At 46.2% G+C, this 19,389-nt stretch overlaps 1 protein-coding gene across 1 annotated transcript in view; it reads left to right on the top strand.

Annotated features, from left to right (window-relative positions):
- Positions 1-18,978, top strand: part of DSCAM (DS cell adhesion molecule) — a 679,278-nt gene extending 660,300 nt beyond the window's left edge. Inside the window, exons 32-33 of the mRNA XM_069597968.1 lie at positions 1,254-1,556; positions 17,986-18,978. Coding sequence (XP_069454069.1) covers positions 1,254-1,556; positions 17,986-18,338 — 656 coding nt within the window. The 3' untranslated portion in view covers positions 18,339-18,978. The remainder of the gene's footprint in view (positions 1-1,253; positions 1,557-17,985) is intronic.
- The last annotated feature ends 411 nt before the right edge of the window (positions 18,979-19,389 follow it).

Below are 19,389 nucleotides of genomic sequence, written 5' to 3'. Positions count from 1 at the left end.
GCTGAGAGAAACACAGAAGTTTCTAAGTGTTCTCCCATGATTACAATCACCCCGATTATACCTTGAGGGTGTGTGGCCCACTCCCATCTCCGGGATTAAGACTGAACTTGGAGTTGCATGACAAGGTCACAGTACCCTGGATGGGGAACATGGCTGGTCCATTTGACAGTGAAACAGGGCTTGATTGTCTGTGCCATTCGCCAAGAGCTCACCCTAGAGGGAAGACAGAGCCTAAGAATAGCACTGGGTTGCCCACCCTCCCTCCAATCTAAAATTTTGAAAAGAAATTCTATCTAAACTTAATAGCTGTAGGAAATTTTCATACTCATTTTCTTTTGTTCTGGATGATATACTTCAAAAATAGTCTTCCAGAGGTGGAGCATCACCACGTACATTTATTTTTATGGCAGTTATTTCTCTTACAAGAACCTCAGAGTTCCACTGAGGTGACTTCAGAACTTTTGAGTGGGTTTAAAATGTAGAGCGTCCTCTTACCCAAGATGTACCTTTTAGGGTTCTGGAGGGTCTCTGGTCCCCATAAAGGGTGAGCCTCAAACACAGTGGATGTGCCCCAGGGTTCAGCTACGATTCTGCCTAGTAACCAGTTCTATGCAGTTACACGTTCATTTCTGAGGATTGGCCTGTATTCCTGCCCCACGGAGGCCAGAGGAGCAGAACACAGAGCTCAGATCATTCCCGACAATGAAAGTGTCACTGTGGCCCAGGAAGACTTGCGGAGCAGGAAGGGGTACTGCTGTTCATGCATATTGCATTCCCAGCTGTCTTGAATCCGCCTGCAATGCAGGAGACATGGGTTTGATCCCTGAGTCGGGAAGATCTGCTGGAGGAGGAAATGGTGACCCACTCCAGTATTCTTGCCTGGAGAGTCCCGTGGACAGAGGAGCCTGGTGGGCTACAGTCCATGGAATCCCAAGGAGTCAGACATGATTGAGCAACAAGCCAGCTGTCTTAACTAAAAGCAGAAGTTTCAAGGGGAGGTATTACTGATCTATGGCAATGTCCCATACTGGGGACAGGTGCCTCCAGCAAGTCAGTTGAAACCCTGAAGCCACATGGCTGAGGCTCATGAAGGTGGCCTCACAGTGACAAAGGCAATCCTCAGATAAAGACCCAGGACTCCTGCCTGGCTGCCCAGTGATGGGGAGAACCAGCCACAGGCCCCCGTCACCACCCAATCAGTGCAGACTCCCAGTGACGACTCATCATCTTGTTTTCTCTTTTTCATGGCACAGATCGAGCGCGAAGCAGCATGGTCTCCACAGAAAGTGCCTCCTCCACTTATGAAGAACTGGCCAGGGCCTACGAGCATGCCAAGATGGAAGAGCAGCTGAGGCACGCCAAGTTCACCATCACGGAGTGCTTCATCTCAGACACATCGTCCGAGCAGTTGACGGCAGGGACAAACGAGTACACAGACAGTCTGACCTCCAGCACCCCTTCGGAGTCAGGGATCTGCAGGTTCACTGCCTCTCCCCCCAAACCTCAGGATGGAGGACGAGTGATGAACATGGCAGTTCCAAAGGCACATCGGCCAGGTGAGACAAGACATGCCTGGACCAGTGTCGGGGAAGCACGTCTTCCCAAGACACACTCTTCCACTGTGAAAGCCTTGTTGGTGTTTACACTAGTCTTCTATTCATTGATTGCTGAATCATGTACCACCCCAAAGCCTAGAGGCTTACAGCAACAATGATCATTTATTTCATGTATGAATCTGAAACTGAGTCAGAGCTTGGTTAGGACATGCATATCCATTCCAGCCATGTCCATGGGGAAGCCCAGTTAGGATGGAGAAGACATGTTCAGTCACTATCCTGGAGGGTGAGTTCTGGCCATGTCCTCCCAACATAGGTTTCTTCATAATCTGGCTTGTGCTTCCTCCTGTCTAAAAGCCAGTGTCCCAAGAGATAGAGAGTGGAAATAGCCATTTCCTTAAGCCTGGGTCTGGAAACTGACGCAGCACTTCTGCCATATATACTGTCAGTCAGTCAAGTGACCACAAAGCTCTGGGAGCCCAGGGTCTAAGAAGGGAGCTCTCCGCTGCTTGAGAAGTAATGAAAATTGGGGGTGAGAGTTTCAGAAGGAGAGCAGTCTTACCAGTGAGCCAGCCTCTGCAACTTGGCTTCACTGAGTTTCCCAAAATGACGGTAAATGGCTGGTATCAGGTTGGCAATACATTGGTGTCTGCCTTGAGCAGTATAGTCAGTAGAAGCTGCAAACCCTGAGGCCTGCAGGGCCTGGCAGATCCTGTGAATGAGTGAAGAGGGTGAGGAGCAGAGCAAAGGGAGGGATAGAGACATGGAGAACTCAAGAGTTCAGTGACTGTAGAGGAAAAGGACTCCAGCAAACTCTTGCCAACTGATCCCAAGTGGAAATGGGGGCCTGTAAGAGGAGATTCTCAAAAGGAGACAGATATTTTGGTTTTATATGGAGACTCACAGTTTTCAAGTGTTTGCTCAGATTTGTGCAAATCATCATACAGAGCAAATAAAACACATCTTTAGACTGCCTCCAAACCACGGCAACCGGTTGCAGTTCTCATCTGAAAAATCCTTTTTCCTTTTTCACCCTGAAGTTCCTGTCTATAGATTTGACTTTGTGCACTGGCTAATCCATTCTTGTTGAACCCAGTTTTATTTTTCATTTTCCTATTTTCTAAGTGACTATATTGGTTCTCTTTCAAAAATGTATATCCATTTTAAATCACCACGATTCCTTTGGGCTTTTCAGCAGAAGGCCAGGCTGAAAAAAGCTTTATAAATGCATAAAATATATATAAAATAAAAATTGTCTATCCAGCAACTAATCTCCCAAACCGAGTCAAGATCCACACCAGCTGACTATCAAGAATGATGGCTTCATTTATTTCTGTGCTGTCTACCTCCTCAGCAAGAAGATGTTCTCGGTGGGTGATTTTATCCAAAGGACTTTTTGTTGCTGGCATTTATTTGCAAGGCAGATGCAAGTGTAGGATAAATATCATGACTCTTTTGAGGCTGTACAGCTTGAGATTGAGGAAGACAGGAGAGGAGAAAAATGAGCCTCTGGGCTTTTGTTTAGTCTTGCTGAGCTGCCGTTGGCTCACCTGTAAAATGGGAATGACATAGACGCCCACTGTCTGGGCTTTGTGTAAGCTGTGTGTTGCCTGAGGCAGATGTCAGCAGCAGTAGTGGTCACTCGGGTCTTGCCTGGTTGACGTGGCATTAGGGCTCCCATAGGGACCCCAGTGAAGGTCTCAGGATGAGGTGCTGCCCCCGACCCCTTCCTTGGTTTATTTTCTCTTCTATGGCCATTGATTCCTGGAGAGCATCCACCTCATTTGTGTGTCACCCAGTTCTACTGTACACTGTGACCCAAGTGGGACTTCTCAGGAATTCAAGGATGGTTCAATATAAAATCATTAATATTAACAGAATTGGGGGGGGGTGGATACATGATCATTCAAGGCGGAGAAAGCATTTGACAAAACCCAACATTTTTCTAAAAAAATATAAGAACACTCCACAAACTGAGAATAAAGGAGAATTCCTTCAACTTGAGAAAGGGCATCTATGTGAAACAGCTAACATCATACTCAATGGTAAAAAATCGAATACTATTTCCTTAAGATCAGGAATAAGATGGAGATGTCTGCTCTTACCGCTTCTGCTTAATATTGCATTGTAATTTCTAGTAAGGCAAATTAAGAAAATGGCATCCATATTTGGCCGATAAAAGTAGAGCCGTGGCAAAGATTCCGCCTGCCAATACAGGAGATGCAAGAGATGCAGATTCTATCCCTGGGTCGGGAAGATCCCCTGGAGAAGGAAATGGCACCCCACTCCAGTATTTGAGTAGCCTGGCATGCTAAGTCTATGGGGCCGCAAAGAGTCCGGCACAACTTGAGCAGCAGTTAAGAACTACACACTCCCATCTGAGACACACACCACACTTCCCCTTGCATACAGCAAGCCCCCGGAGGAGCACTAAGTATGTGTGCAGGTCTTGAAATAGTTAAAGGTTTGTGTTTTGTTGATGACTTGTTTCAGTGTTTTTTGACTCATATTAAAACATGTTTGAACTGTTTTCATGAAATTATTCCCTGGATCCATCAGAACAATTGAAAAAAGCTAGAGAAGGTACTATTTTCTTAATATATACACTATTTATATATTGTTTTTTAATCTCACTTTTTAAATTAATTAATTATTTATTTATCTGGCTGTTGGGTCTCAGTTGTGGCAAGTGGGTCTTCCTTGCATCAGGTGAGATCTTTTGTTGAGGCTCATGGACTCTCTAGCTGTGGCATTCAGGCTTAGTAGTTAACAGCACTCAGGCTTAGTTGCTCCACTTCATGGGATCTTCATTCCCTGACCAGGAATCAAACCCACATTCCCTGCATTACAAGGTGGATTCTTAACCCACTGGACCCCCAGGGGAGTCCCTTACTATACTGTTTAGGCTAAAATGATTTTGTAACTTTAGGTATGAATAAGCTTTTAAATTCACCTGAATTCTAACGTCCACAAACTGTGTTATCCACTCTAGATGCCAAAATTATTATTGAACATTTGATATGCTTTTAGAAAAATATGTCATCCTCTGGAAGCCTTCCTGTATCTCCTTTATAATGAAACTAAATTAAACACTGGGCACAAAACCCAAAGTTACAATGTAGTATCCTGCTGACTGGAGACTGTCAAAATTACCAGTTCCTTGAGTAGGTCTTTCAAACCAAATTATTTACCTGTGTTCCCTCGTGTTTCTGAATGCTTATTAATCATCCAAGTCTCTGGATATCTGTTTCTTTGCCATCAGTTCTTTTTTGATGAGCTTTTTTTTTTCCTCTCTCTCCATTTATAATCCCAAGCTTTTAAGTTCTTTACAAATCAGGATTAAGTTAAATAAATTTGGCCAGACTGTGGCTACAGGAAAATAGGAAACATGTCTTAGTTACCTTCATTTTCCCCCCAGTGCCTATCAGATATCTGACAACATAAAGTGTTCAAGAAATATTTTCAATTGACTTAATTAATTGAATATATACTCCTATCACTGTTGATGTATAGTAGGTGCTTAATAAATGTTATTAAATGAATTAATATATGATGATGAAAAGATTGGCCAATTGGTTCAAATATTACAACTGTTAGAAATTATTAGTAAAATAAAAGAGTACATTTAAGTCTACTCCATCTTCCAGCCTAACTTTAAACAAAGTGATTTATTTTCTAATCTTGTTCTTAAGATTAGAAACTCTCTTCCACCAATGGGGGTAGTTCCCAATGAAATGTGGACAGCTACTACCAAGTCAGTTATCAAAATCTAGTTTTAGATTTTTAACACATCTGAACTTTGAATTTGCTGCCTTTTTAGGACTTGTGTACTTAAAATCAAATGCAAGTTTTGTAATTTTTGTTTTCTTCAATAAGGCATGGCTATTTCCATCTTTGGGGCTGCCCTGGTGGCTCAGATGGTAAAGAATCTGCTCGCAATGCAGGAGACCTGGGTTCAATCCCTGGGTCAGGAAGATTCCCTGGAGGAGGGCATGGCTACCCACTCCAGTATTCTTGCCTGGAAAATTTCATGGACAGAGGAGCCTGGTGGGCTACAGTCCATGGGGTCGCAAAGAGTCGGACATGGCTGAGTGACTAACACACATTTACACTTTAAAAACAAAGCTAACAAACCCTCTGTTTCCCGAGAAGCAGCTGGAAAGTTTAACAGTGTCTTTTCCTCTTGGTCAAGGTGGCTCTCATACTTCGGTTACAGTACCGATTTTTGGTTTCAGGTAGCACCTGGAGCCAGTTTCTGACTTTCTTGGATTCCTGCTGCTGCTTTATTCATGATGCATATCCTGTGCAGTCAAGAGATTCCACTGCAGGAAGCTATTTAAATCAATTTAAAGTTTCACACTTGCAACCTAATACAACCTGGCCCCGCCAGCAGCAGGGGCAGGACCCCCACACTCCTTCTGATGGACAGGTGGACACCAGGGCTCCAGCCTTGAATGTCTGTATCTCCCTGACTGGCTCCCTGACCCTGCTCCTCCTCCGCAATAAATGCAGTGGAAGTTTTCTGATTGGAAATGGCCATTGCCTGCCTCCAACTTGCTGGCTCTTAGAGTAAACAGTTATATGAAGCAGTTTGGGGGTTTTAGTTTTAGGTTCTATTCCTCCCATACCTCATGCTTTCCTGAGTGTGTGTGTGTTTAACAAAAGAGAAGAGTGTGGAGTGAGAGGCAGGGTTCCCACCTGAAAGACCAGCCAGCTTCTGCTCAGGTCACATCCCCTGCAAAGGCTGGCCTTGTTCCCAGCTGTTGCTGTGTGCACATGTAGCCATGTCCCTGCGTGTGCATACACACACACGCACACACACACACACATACGAGGCTTGAGGTCCCAGCCTCCATCCTTCTAGAGGTAGCCTTGCTCTTTCCCACCCAACCTCCCCACCTCCCTCCTTTCCTCCAGCCTGTATTTTCTGGCATCCACTCCACAACTGGTCCTGCTTTCAGAGTGATGGATACACCCCAGTGTAGGGGGTCCCTGAGGGTGTCGCGTGGGAGGTCCCTGAGGGGTCACGTGGGAGCTGGAGCTGCCTTTGACCCTCATGGACCCTTCCCCACTAGGGCCTCTGAATGCCCTTACAGCGAGTTCCCAGCTCACCTATCCTGTAAGCAGATTTTCCAATCCTGCTTTTTATCCAGAACTACTCTATTTCAGAAGGACCATGAGCACAGACAAACTTAAAGCTCCACTTCATACCTCAGTGTGGTTTTGAAAAGTTCGCCAGCAAGTAGGAGGGTCACAATAATGATGAGCCCTTAAAAATGCATGAAGCCTCCTAGGTACAAGCCAAGAATGGTAACAGAATCTGCAGGCGGGACCTCTGGTATCCAGCTCACATTACTTATTTAGAGTTGTTCCTGGTTGCCGTTTGGGAGTGAAGATTCATTTACCAAGAGGGGTTTGTTTACGAGTTTTCATTACCACTGCAACATTAATATTAAACTGGAAAAGTGTTAGATCTGGTCGGGCTTGGATGTAGGCAGACTACATGCTCCCCTTTGTAAGGAGCTCTTTGATGCTGTAGTATCCTTGCAAGTCTGTGTGGTTTTTAAGTGAAATTGCCAGAAGTCAAGGTACGCATCCTTGGCTTCTTACTTTTGCATCAGTCTCCAGCTCCATCCAAGCACAGACATCAAACCTTGTTAGAGCTTGATGAAAGTTCCTTTTGATGTGTCCCCAGAGGAGACTGGAGCCCACAGGGAGCTTGCTTCACTGTCATTCTGCATGAGTTTTTTGTGAAAGTGTGCACATGTTCTCACACTTGCTGACGAATAAAGAATTGTCCAGCAGGGAGAAGAAAGCTATTGGAACGTGCCTTGGAGTTCCAGGCTCCCCCTAAATGCATTCATTTGTTCCTTTTTTATCCCTAAACTTCTATTTCAAAAGTGCTTGACCAGTTTTCACAGATGAGATAGTTCAGAGCATAAGAAAGACTCTTTTAAGATTCAAGATTTTCATTGGAAACGATCAGACGCATTTCCTTTGTATGCATGTATGCTGAGTTGCTTCAGTTGTGCCCAACTCTTTGTGAACCACTGGGCTGTAGCCCACCAGGCTCCACTGTTGATGGGATTCTCCAGGTAAGAAGACTGGAGTGGGTTGTCATGCTCTCCTCCAGGGGATCTTCCCAACCCAGGGATTGAACCCGCATCTTTTGTGTCTCCTGCATTGGCAGGTGGGTTCTTTACCATTATCGCCACCTGAGAAGCCCTTCCCTTATATAAGTAAGAGTTAAAGCTCGCAGGGGTCACAGAACTACTTGAGTAGACGCAGTATTTCAAGGCAGGATTTCAGCCCGCTCTCACTCATACCTGCCCATGGCTCTGAGCTCCCACCTCTTCAGGGCCAGTCTGACATAGACCTTCTGATTGCTGGTCCATAAGGCACATCCCTTACTTTTCTCCATGACAAACTGAGGCTGTAATTCCTTGTGGAGTAGGAGGGACAGAGGAGTACAGTTCCTTATTCTGATTGAATCCAATGCTTTAAAAGTAAAATTAGGGCTTCCCAGGTGGCACAATGGTAAAGAATCCACCTGCCAGTGCAGACGATGCAGGAGAGGCAGGTTCCGTCCTGCGTTGGGAATATCGCCTGGAGGAGGATTGGCAACCCAGTCCAATATTCTTCCCTGGAGAATTCCATAGACAGAGGAGCTGGTGAGCTACAGTCCATGGGGTCACAGAGTCAGACGCAACTGAGTGACTGAGCACAGAATAAAACTGAAGTGAAGTAAGGACCCCTTGGAATTCAGAGCTTGGACCGTTTAAGCTAGGGCTCCTCAACAGCAGTGCCGTTAACATCTGGGGTTGGGTGAAGCTTTGTGGCCGGGACCAGCCTGGCCATGGCAGGATGCTGAGCATCCCTGGCCTTGGGCTAGAAGCCAGTAGCAGCTGCCCTACCAACCAAGACACCTCCAGAAGGCTTCAGGGATTGCTGTGTGTGCCCTGGAGGGCAAAATGACCCTCAGCTGAGAACCACTGCTCTCAACTGTAGACTTTCTTTTCCTAGGGTGTGTGTGGCAAGTGGCCAGAACCCTATCACAGCCAGATTCACAGAGTTCAAGTCCATTACAGAGTTCCTGAGTTGGTCCATTCTCGTTCTGTGCTGGGAATGACTTTGTCATTTTCTTCCATAGTTAAAGTGCGTTCAAACATCGCCTGTGAGTCTAAACAGATAGAGAAGGTTCAGGAGGTTTTGCTTTCCTGATAGGCAGCTGTGGGGTGTGGGGGGTGAGGGAGTGTCCTGGTTTTCAGCTAAAAAGAGGCAAGTTTAACATATCAGTTTTCACACAGTGGGGCCAAGCAGGGCTGAAGGCCCCGGGGTGGTGGATGACACTCTCTGAGCTCACATCTGCTGATGGATGTTAGGATGGATCACTGTGCTGGCTTGCAGCCCATGGCCAGGAGTTATCTGCACACCAGTGAGCAGAGTTAACTACCGAGAGAGAAATGGATGCCAACTTATTTAGTCTGAACTTTTGGGGATGTTAGTGGCACCGACCCCTGAGGGCAGTGATGAGAGGATGAGAAATGGCCCATTATGTCAAATAATAAGGCATAACTTGGAAATAATGGCTAAATCACCTCTCATCCTTCAGGGCATGAGTCGGCGCAGCGCCTGGGCTGGCGGTGGGGAGGGCAGGGATGAAGGGCGCGGCTCAACACCCAGGTATCACAGAGGCCCCCATGCAGGTGGACTGTCGAGGGTCGAGGGCCAGCTCACAGCTGCAGTCATAACCCAGACGCCTTTGCCACTGTCCTGTGACTCACTGTCCCCTGACCTTGACCTTTCTCTGTACGTGGCTCTGTGTCTCTCACAGTCATCTCTCCGGGTCCTATGTCTCCATGACATCCATCTGCTTCCCTCTGGCCGTGTTCCTCTGACCCCCTCCTCCCTGCCTCTCTCCCTTTCTCTGTCTCTCTGCCCCCATCTCTCTGTCTCTCTCTCCCCATCTCTCTGCTTCTCTCTGTCTCTGTCTGTCTCTCCTCTACCCTGCCCTTCTCGTTCCCACCTCACCCCCGCCCTGCCCCATCCATCTCAGCACCATGTTGACCAGGCTGGCTGGGCAGCTCGGTGTTTCTTCCCACTCATCTCACCTCCTTCTCCACTCTCCCGCCTCCACGACTCTGACACAAGGGCCATCATCCTCCTAAGGAGCAGAGCACAGGGCGTGACCTTCCAGGGAGCACAGACATACAATTAGAACCCATGAAAGCCAGTGGGTGGAGGCAGCCCTCACGGACTCAGACCCTAGGACCATATTTGGGTTCCCACTGAGTTTTGGGGACTAGCTTACCTGAATCAGGTGATTGGGGATATGCTAGAAGAGATGGAATTGCAGGCAGACAGGTGAGCAGGGCAGGGAGGGAAGGAAGAAGGAAGGTGGGCAGGAAGGGAGCTCTGGGGTCCCCGGGTCCTTCCCTCCAGTCTTCACCGGGCTCTCGCCGGACTCTGCCCTTTTCTCCTACAGCCACAACGTTGCCTTTCGATATGCAGCCTCCGCTCTGATACACTCCCATCTCTGTCCTCTTGTCACACATGCACACACACACACACACACAGATACACATGCACATACAGACACACATGCATGCGCACACACACACACTCACACACACACACACTCCCTCTCTCTCCCCTGGAAGCTGGTCAGCCTGGCTCCTGCTCTGCACTCAGCTACCTCCTAACCCCCTCCCGCCTGCGCTCACTGTGCTCTACTCCCCACCCCTATGCCTTTTATTTTCTGGATGAAACTTGCAACATGTGTGCTAAGTCGCTTTAGTCCTGCCCCACTCCCTGCAACCCTATGGTCTGTAGCCCACTGGTAGGCTCCTCTGTCCATGGGATTCTTCACCTGGGAAGCAACGGAAACCAAGCAAGAAAGAGAGAGTGGGAAAGTGGAGAGGTGGCCAGAGGAGAGCCAAGAGGGGAAGTTATAACCAAAGAAATGAACGTGAGCCCCACGCTCCTGGTTTCCCGGAATCTCCCCCCACCCAGGCTGGGCAGCAGGGGTCTTTGGGTGCCCACTGGGCAGACCCTGCTTCCCCAGGGAGCAGGGGACCAGGGACAAGTGACCGGCTTGGCCTCAGCAGAGAAAGATGGATGACAGGACAGCCCACCGAAGGCACACCTTGGAGACAGTGGAAACCACAAGCATATTGGCTACTGTTACTGACCATTAAAAAGAAAGCCCCTCCTGTCTTTGGTGGAAGGGGCAGAGCCTATCCCACATGGCAGAAATGTTCAGAGAGGCATCCTGTGAGGCTCCCAGCCCATCCCAGCTAGGAATACCCTGTGTTTGGACCCTGTGACCTCTAACAAATCGCCACAGGCTGGATGGCTCAGAAGGACAGATGTACTCTCTCACAGTTCTGGAGGCCAGAAGGCTGAGATCAAGGTGTCAGTGGGGTTGTACTCCCTCAGGAATTTCAAGGAATAATCTGTTCCTTGTCTCTTCTGGCTTTCGGAGGCTCAACGTGTTCCTCTGCTCGTGGTCCCATCAGTCCAGTCTCTGCCTTCTCCCTTTTTTGTCCCTCAGATTCTCCTCTATTTTCTTTTTTTTTCCATAGGGACACATGTTTTTGCACTAGGGCTACGCAGGGGGCGCTAGTGGTAAAGAACCCACCTGCCAATGCAGGAGACCAAAGAGATGCAGGTTTGATCCCTAAGTCAGGAAGATCCCCTGGAGGAAGGCATGGCAACCCACTCCAGTATTCTTGCCTGGGAAATCCCATGGACAGAGGAGCCTTGTGGGCTACAGTCCACAGCTGAAGCAACTGAGCATGCATGCACAGAGTAGTTGGATTTGGGGCCCACCTTAAATTCAGGTGATCTCATCTCAAGATCCTTTACTGAATTGCAACAAAATCCTTTCTCCAAATCAGGTCACATTCCTGGAAGCTGAGGGTTGGCATATGGACCTGTCTTTGGGGGGACACTAGTCAACCCACAAAAGACAGAAACTCAGCCCTGTAACTTCAGACTCTCTGGGAAGGGAGACATCTGACAATAAAACTTTCACCTGTATTATCTCATTAAACCCTCCTTCCAGCACTCTACGGTGGATTCAGCTCTTATTCCTGTTTTATGAATAAGAAAACTGAGCCCAGACTTAAGTCTTTCAGATTAAATGCAGACAGTGTCATCCAGGGGCTTTCCAAGTGGCTCTAACAGTAAAGAATCTGCCTGCAATGGGGGAGACCAGGATTCAACCCCTGGGTGGTTGGTAGCTCTAGTGGTACCAATGCAGGAGACATAAGAGATGCAGGTTCAATCTCTGGGTGGGGAAGATCCCCTGGAGAAGGAAATGGCAACCCAATCCAGTATTCTTGCCTGGAGAATCCCACAGACAGAGGAGCCTGGAGGGCTACAGTCCTCACAAAGAGTTGGACATGACTGAGCAACTGAGCACCATGTTATTCAGACTTTCACCCTTAATCACCACCATTAGAAACGTCATTTAGTTCCTCCCACATGAAACAGGTGGATGGAGAGTCCGGGATCAAGGAAAGCAGCTGTGTAGGTGACTAGATGGTCAGGACAGTTTCACATTCTGCTTCTCTCCAAGTGCTTGGTTGTCCATACATCTATAGATATCTGCAGAACCTAAGAGATGGACGGACAGTTAGAGAATCCAGTTTCCTAACTGGTGCTGGGACTAGACCCTGGAGAAGGGGATGGCAACCTACTCCAATATTCTTGCCTGGGAAATCCCATGATCAGAGGAGCTTGGCAAGCTGCACAGTCCAGGGGGTCACAAAAGAGTCGGACATGGCCTAATGAGTAAACAACAAACAACTGGGACTAGCACAAGCGGTGGGATTTTAGTGGCCATAAAGCATCTTTAATAAACAGCACTCCCCACGATCACCTCGGTGCTTTCTTCCACATCAGTGCATGAATTATTAAGAGAGCTCATTTGCAGCATTCACACAGTTGAAAGAGCTACTTTACGTGCTAATCAGAAAACACACACTGTCGAAAGGCGCTAATGAGAGCATCATACAACTTAATCAAGCTTTTGCCTGAAAAACTGGATCTTTCAGAGATATTGACTATTCAGCGATGCTTGGCAGGCCTGCAAGAAGCCAACAAGAAGCCCTTGTACATAAAGACGTGGTGCTGAGCTGTTTTCATTATGAAGGATTTCCAATTCTCACCATGCTTTTCCAGCTACCTCATTCCTTCCACCTAAAGCAGGAACCCCTGCAGGCAGGGGGCAGGTATCGAGGGCTTTCTCTTTTGATTTCAGACACATTCGTTCCACATAATCAAGCTCGTGAGCATCCCCACAATCCGGCTGGGACTAAGATGCTAATACTTTTTAGGAATTTAATAAGCCCGTTCATTCAGTGGGGAGTTGCTGAGATGGAGACCCATTCCTGAATCTGTGACAACGCACTGCAAATATGCCAAGCACTCGAGATTCAGTTGGGTCACAGAAGCAGCATAAGGTACTCTTGACCTACATTTTAAAAGAAACGTGGAGGTAAATGCCTTCCACAATTTCTCAGCGTTTGAACAAAATGTTTTAAAAATAATATTAGTTATGTAAATAAATGAAAGAGTCAAGTAAATCCAATGTGTTTATTGGACTCTTGGAATAAAGACAGATGATCACTTTCAGGAAATCGGGTATATTAAAATTTCAAAATTAGTTCATTAGGGTATGTTGATTCACATGCAAAAAAACTATTTTTCATGCTACAAAGAAATTGTTCCAGTTTTTTTTTTTAATGACATAAAACATAAAAGCTCTGTTAATGCTTTCGTGATGGTGTGGTAGTGGTGTGAAGTTGCTCAGTCATGTCTGACTCTTTGCGACCCCATGGACTTTAGCCTACCAAGCTCCTCTGTCCATGGGATTTTCCAGGCGATAGTACTGGAGTGGATTGCCATTTCCTTCTCCATTCTCATTCTTTCTGGAGTTATTTCTCCACTGATCTCCAGTAGCATATTGGGCACCTGCTGACCTGGGTAGTTCCACTTTCAGTATCCTATCATGTTGCCTTTTCATACTGTTCATGGGGTTCTCAAGGCAAGAATACTGAAGTGGTTTGCCATTCCCTTCTCCAGAGGACCACATTGTGTCAGACCTCTCCACCGTGCCCGCCCGTCTTGGGTGGTCCCACAGGGCATAGCTTAGTTTCATTGAGTTAGACAAGGCTGTGGTAGTTAGACAAAGTTTTCGTGATATTTGTTTACAATAATTAGCCCATAATAGAAAAGGTTGAATAATACATCCACAACCATAAAAGAAGACAGAGAATTTTCAATACCACCATCAAAAAAGGCACTAGGGACATATGGTTTTATTTTTTTTCTTAATTAAATAGTTTTATTTTTCAGGACTAAAGCTGATACACAGCTAGATATATCTTAAACATTAGGGTCTATAACAGTAAAATTCATGCCACCATTTTTTCTAAGTCAAAGTCCAGATACATCAAGTCACCAAAACCCATTTCACAAGAATGCCAAATTACATCATTTCTTTCTCTAAGAGTGTCGTGGACAATTTATTGTCAAGAATTTATTATTGGGCTTTCCTTTGATCCAGTTCACTGTATGAAGCTAGCACTGAATTACAAGTACCTTCACTTCAGTAAGCCAAATCCAAGGTGTCCTGGGGCTGTTTTAGTGGAATACAGGCTAAAAATATTAATGAGATCATATATAATTACTCACTGTCACTTCATGAGATCCTGAAAAAGCCAATGGGAAAATGCTAAGTGGATTCTTGCTTCAAAAATACCAAATAACATGACAGTGTAATGCAAGGACTCAGAAATCAACTCGGTAAATTTCCCAGAAATAAGGTCATCATATCTCTTATCCTGGGGGAACAAAGCTTAAGGAAACCCAAAGCATTTTGAAAATCCTTATGCTCATTTATACTGTGAAAAATGAATTTTCCAGTAATTTTTCAGCCTGTCTTGCTTTTGTTTCTAGTTCTCCTAACCATTGAGCAGTCTCTCCCTGATGTTTAAATGGTTTTTCTCTTTCAGTGAGTAAACCTCAATTTCAAAGATTTTGGGATTTACGTGTGTGGGTGTGGGTGTGTGTGGCGGGGGTGGGGGCAGGGGTTGTGAATGTGTTCTCAGTCTTGTTTGACTCTTTGCAACTCTATGGACTGTAGCCCACCAGGCTCCTCTGGGGTTTAAGTCACTGTCTAATTGCACACACCTCACTTCTTTGTCAGCACCACAACCAGCTCACAGCAGCCCTGCTGGACACAGGAAGCTCCAAACAAGGGGTTGGCTGAGGAAGGCATGGAAAGCTGGGAATATTTTGAAGCAAAAAAAAAGCAAGAATTGCCAATGATTTTCGATTCAGAAAGTTAAGGAATGACTTATGGCTTAGATATGTAACTAAGATCTCCCCTGCGGTGTCCCCAGCCTCATCAAACTCAGCAAGTCTGAAACAAAACCCACGATCTTTTCCCAGCAAAATGTGATTTTTCTCCTAGGCAGTTTTTTTTGCAATGAATGAATGATCCTGCTGTCTGCCCAGGTTTCCTGATCTTGACACTTGGAAGGGAGTCATCCCTGACTCTTCCTCCTTTTTCACCTGTCCCACCTGTGGTCATTTCCAGAGCCCTCTCCTTGAGCCTCTTCCACATTTCACAATCACATGCACTCTCATTTCCCTTTGGTGCTCAGCCCACCTTCACCTGCGCATTCTCCCATCTGGTCTCTCAGCTCCAGGACTGCCTGCCCCCAGGCCATTTTCTAACCAGAGTTGCTCACCAGGTATGCCATAAAGGAGTTACAGGTGAGCCTCTCACCCCTAGTGTGGCCAGGGAAAGCCCACTGCACTCATCCCAGTGTGTTGTACAAATATCCCTTGTCTGTTTGCTTTTCAAAGTGAGAACAATCGGAAGCACTAGGCTACACAATGAACACTGTTCCTAAACTGCCAACAGATCAGATCCAGGCTTCAGTCCAACTCAGACCCAGAGGATGTAGTTTGCAAAGCATATCTAGTGACTGGGCTGAAACTGTGCTCATGCATTTAGGAAACCTACAAGATATATTAAAGATTTGAACTAGGGTCATGAAGATAGGACCAACAATGAGTCAACAGATAGAAGTAGAATTAATTTCAAGTAGAATTAACCTGGGTAGGAGGTATCAATATCTGAGGTTTCAAGCATCAATTTCTGGTAAGATGAGGATGACATTTAAAATGATTGGGCACAAAGGAGAAAGTGGCCTTTGGAAATGAGTCTGGGAATAGGGGCTGGCCTTCATAAACTGGGTTTATAGACTGTGGCATTTAAAATTCATAATGGACAGTCATGTGGAAATATTTAGCAAAGCATCTAAAATTCAAGTCTAGGGCTCAAGAGAGAGTGAGCAAAAGGAAAAGATGGATGTGAGAGCTATTCATAATGAGATTAGATGAGGGCTGAGCCCCAAAGAGAGGACTGAGCTCAGGCCACTGAAGAAACCCTGTACTTGAAGATGGATGGAGGATAGGGTCCAGGAAAGGACTGACAAGTGTCAGTCAGAGGTGCAAGAATTGCTCTGGGAAAGCACAGTGACATGGAAGCTGAGAGTTCTGTGAACAGAAAGATCAACTGCATGAGGTGTTGTTGGTTCTATAGAAGGAAGAAGTGATAAGAGGTGCTAAGAAGAAGCCATGGAACATGACAATTAGAGGCACAGTCCAACTTTCAAAGAACAATTGCTATAGTTGATGGTGATGGTAGCTGTGCCAGTTCAGATTTTCCAAAAAGCAGATGCCAAGGCAGATTATATATGCAATGGATTTCAGGAGGCATTCTTGCAAAGAATAAAGAGATAAACAAGAAGCAGTGTCACCAAGCTCAGGTTCAGCTTCCCACTGCTCAAGAATCCAACATGAAGAGACAGGTGTTGGCCAAAGAAAAGATAGCTTTATTGAGGAAGCTGGCAAACCTGGGGAGAAAGTGGACTCATGTCCCAAAGAACCAAATCCCCAAACCCCAGGTTTTGCTCAGAGATTATACAGAAAGAAAGAGGAAGGGTCTACATGCTGAAGAGAGGATTTGGGATGCATAATCAGCTTAGGGACATTCTTCTGTGGTTGGTGGTGAGGTCACAGGAAATCAACATCATCAACCTTCTAACTGGTCAGGGATTTATGTGCTTGTGATCAGTGTAAAATTAACCTCTTCTACCTGATGGGGGTTTCAATATCTGCAAAACAGCTCAAAGGATACAGCTGAAAATATTATCTATAGCCCTTGAGGAAGAAGTAAAGGTCCTTTTCTTTGATTATTGGCTAAACTGTTATTATTTTGTCTTGCTTGAATGTTGTTCTTTGTTTCTATATTTTATTTCTCTGACTAAATTTATTCTTTGGAATTTGGGCAAGGCCCAAAGCTAAAGTTTTTCTACAAATAAGAGGCAGGCAGAGGACATGGCCAGGGTGTGTTGCAGGAAGGCCTCATAGGGTCCTCTCAGTTACAGCAGAAGCAGGCAAAGAGAGTCCACAGACTAAGACTCAGGCGTGCCACCTGTCAGAGGAGAAGGGGAATGAGGAGGTGGGCATGGAGAGTCTCAGCTGCAGCCCAGCAATGGGGAAGCCCTGAGCAAATCTCTCACTGGGAAACCCCAAATCGACAGGATTAGTCATCAAGAGAACCTGTGGTCTCAGGCAGTGCTGGGAGCAGCCCAGAAGGTGACCTCAGTGTCTAGGGAGAGGGGAGAAGTTGGAATCTTCAGTTAGATTCTCCCTGCAGCAGGTTCTCTTGAAGAGGGTTGTTTCCCTGGCACCATAGAAGTCAAAGTGAGTGGTCCTGAGAAGGAAGTAGTAACCCTGATACTCAGTCTTAGCTGTTCTCCTCTCTCTACGTGGCACTGACTGAAACAGAAAGACACAAGCAGTTTAGCAGGCAGGCAAAGCCCGGTAAGGAGGCCATGTACTCTGGGATTTCCACCAAAAGCAATCATAGAAACCAGTAGCTAAATGACAGCCAAGGTCACATAATTCCATGGAGGTGCTGAGACGCCATCATTCTTTGCTCAGCAGCCCTGCCTGTCTCTTCAAGCCTCGCACTCTCCTAAGCACTGCCCACTGTGTCCAGGGTTTGGTCTGTCACCATTTATACTCAGCATGCACTGCTACCTTTAGCCTAAGTTTTTCTTTCAAAGTACCTTGAGATTTCTGTTTCTCTGGTTAAGTATGACTTTTATGGCTCAAGTCAACAAGTTGTACAAAAGCCAGCTCTCCTTGTGTCTGGTGGAGGGTCGGGGGATGAAGATGATGCCTTTGTAGGAATTCTGACCAAGGGTCTTGGGAAAGGCACCCGGAGGGCATGGTGACAGTCACCTCTAAACCCTGAGTGGCCCATCACATATGCACAGGGTCACCAGGTATCTATAGACCAAGTTGAAGAGCCCACCTAATCCTCTGCATTTCCTTCCAGGTGACCTCATCCACTTGCCTCCATACCTTCGAATGGACTTCTTGTTGAACCGAAGTGGTCCAGGCACAAGCAGGGACCCGAGCTTAGGGCAGGCGTGCTTGGAGCCCCAGAAAAGTCGGACCCTGAAACGCCCCCCAGTCCTTGAGCCCATCCCCATGGAGGCAGCCTCCTCCACAGCCTCCACGAGGGAGGGACAGCAGTGGCAGCAGGGGGCTGTGGCCACATTACCTCAGCGCGAGGGGGCAGAGCTGGGACAGGCAGCCAAGATGAGCAGCTCCCAGGAATCGCTGCTGGACTCACGGGGCCATTTGAAAGGCAACAATCCCTACGCCAAATCCTACACCCTGGTATAACCAACAGCATGACTGGACAGCGGTTGTAAATACGGTTTAACAAAGTCAATCAAAGCTACCTTTTTTTTACGGAATTCCAATATTTATAATGAAAGAAAATTGCCAAAATATATTAAAAAAAAGAGAGAGAGAGAGAAAATGCTGAAAAAAAAAAACCCACAGACAGTGCAAAGACTCTCCTGCTTTTTTTCTGTCTGAGTGTGAGATCCATCTGTCTGGGCATCTGATTTTTTGGGAAAGAAGTCCAGTTTTATGATCTTCACGGGCTATTGCATTTTTACTGATTTTCTACAAAGTGCATGGGGGACTCATTCAACCTTCTGACCGGAAGTTCTATCACACAAGATTCAAAAGGAAAAAAAAAAAAAAACAGGAAAAAAAAATTAACCCTCTTTGTGAATTTAAAAGGAACCTTGATTTGGGGGCCGGGGAAATGTTCGTCATGTTTGCACATCTTTCTTTCCCATTAGAAACTGGGTCCCCGATTTGACCTCCTTCTGTTGTTACTTAGAATGAGTACCGTCAGTGAAGGGTTGGGGGGAATCAATCTGTTTTGGTTTTCTTTTTGGTTTATTTTTTTTAGTTTAATGAGACACTCTTTGCATTTTGTCTAAGCGAAATAAAAAAGAAAGGTGGTCTGCCTTTATTTTGATGTCTGTTTCTCTTGTCTCCTACTGGTCGCTGGATCCTCCTTCCTAGGGAGGCTTGAGTTTACAAACACCAGGGCTGGACCCAGAACCCAATTGAATAAACTAGAGTGGATTCCAAGACTCTGATCTCTGCAGGACAGTGGGGAAGAACACAGAAGATGCAGTGAGTCTGAGTATTCATGAGGGGCTGGCCAGGAATGCTGAGCTTCCTCACACGCTCTTCTCTCTACCTTCCAACGATACTTGGCCCTTCCAGTTTGGACCAGGGGTCAGCAAACTATGACCTGCAGGACAAATCCAGTGCACTGCTGTTTTTACAAATAGAGTTTTATTGGAAGACAATCATTCACACTGCTTGCATTTTGTCTATGGAGGTTTCATGCCATGATAGCAGAGTTGAG

This window comes from Ovis canadensis, chromosome 1, assembly GCF_042477335.2.
Source record: "Ovis canadensis isolate MfBH-ARS-UI-01 breed Bighorn chromosome 1, ARS-UI_OviCan_v2, whole genome shotgun sequence".
In the NCBI taxonomy this organism is placed as follows: Eukaryota; Metazoa; Chordata; class Mammalia; order Artiodactyla; family Bovidae; genus Ovis; species Ovis canadensis.
The sequence above is the reverse complement of the archived record's forward strand: the minus strand, read 5'-3'. Positions and strand labels throughout refer to the sequence as shown.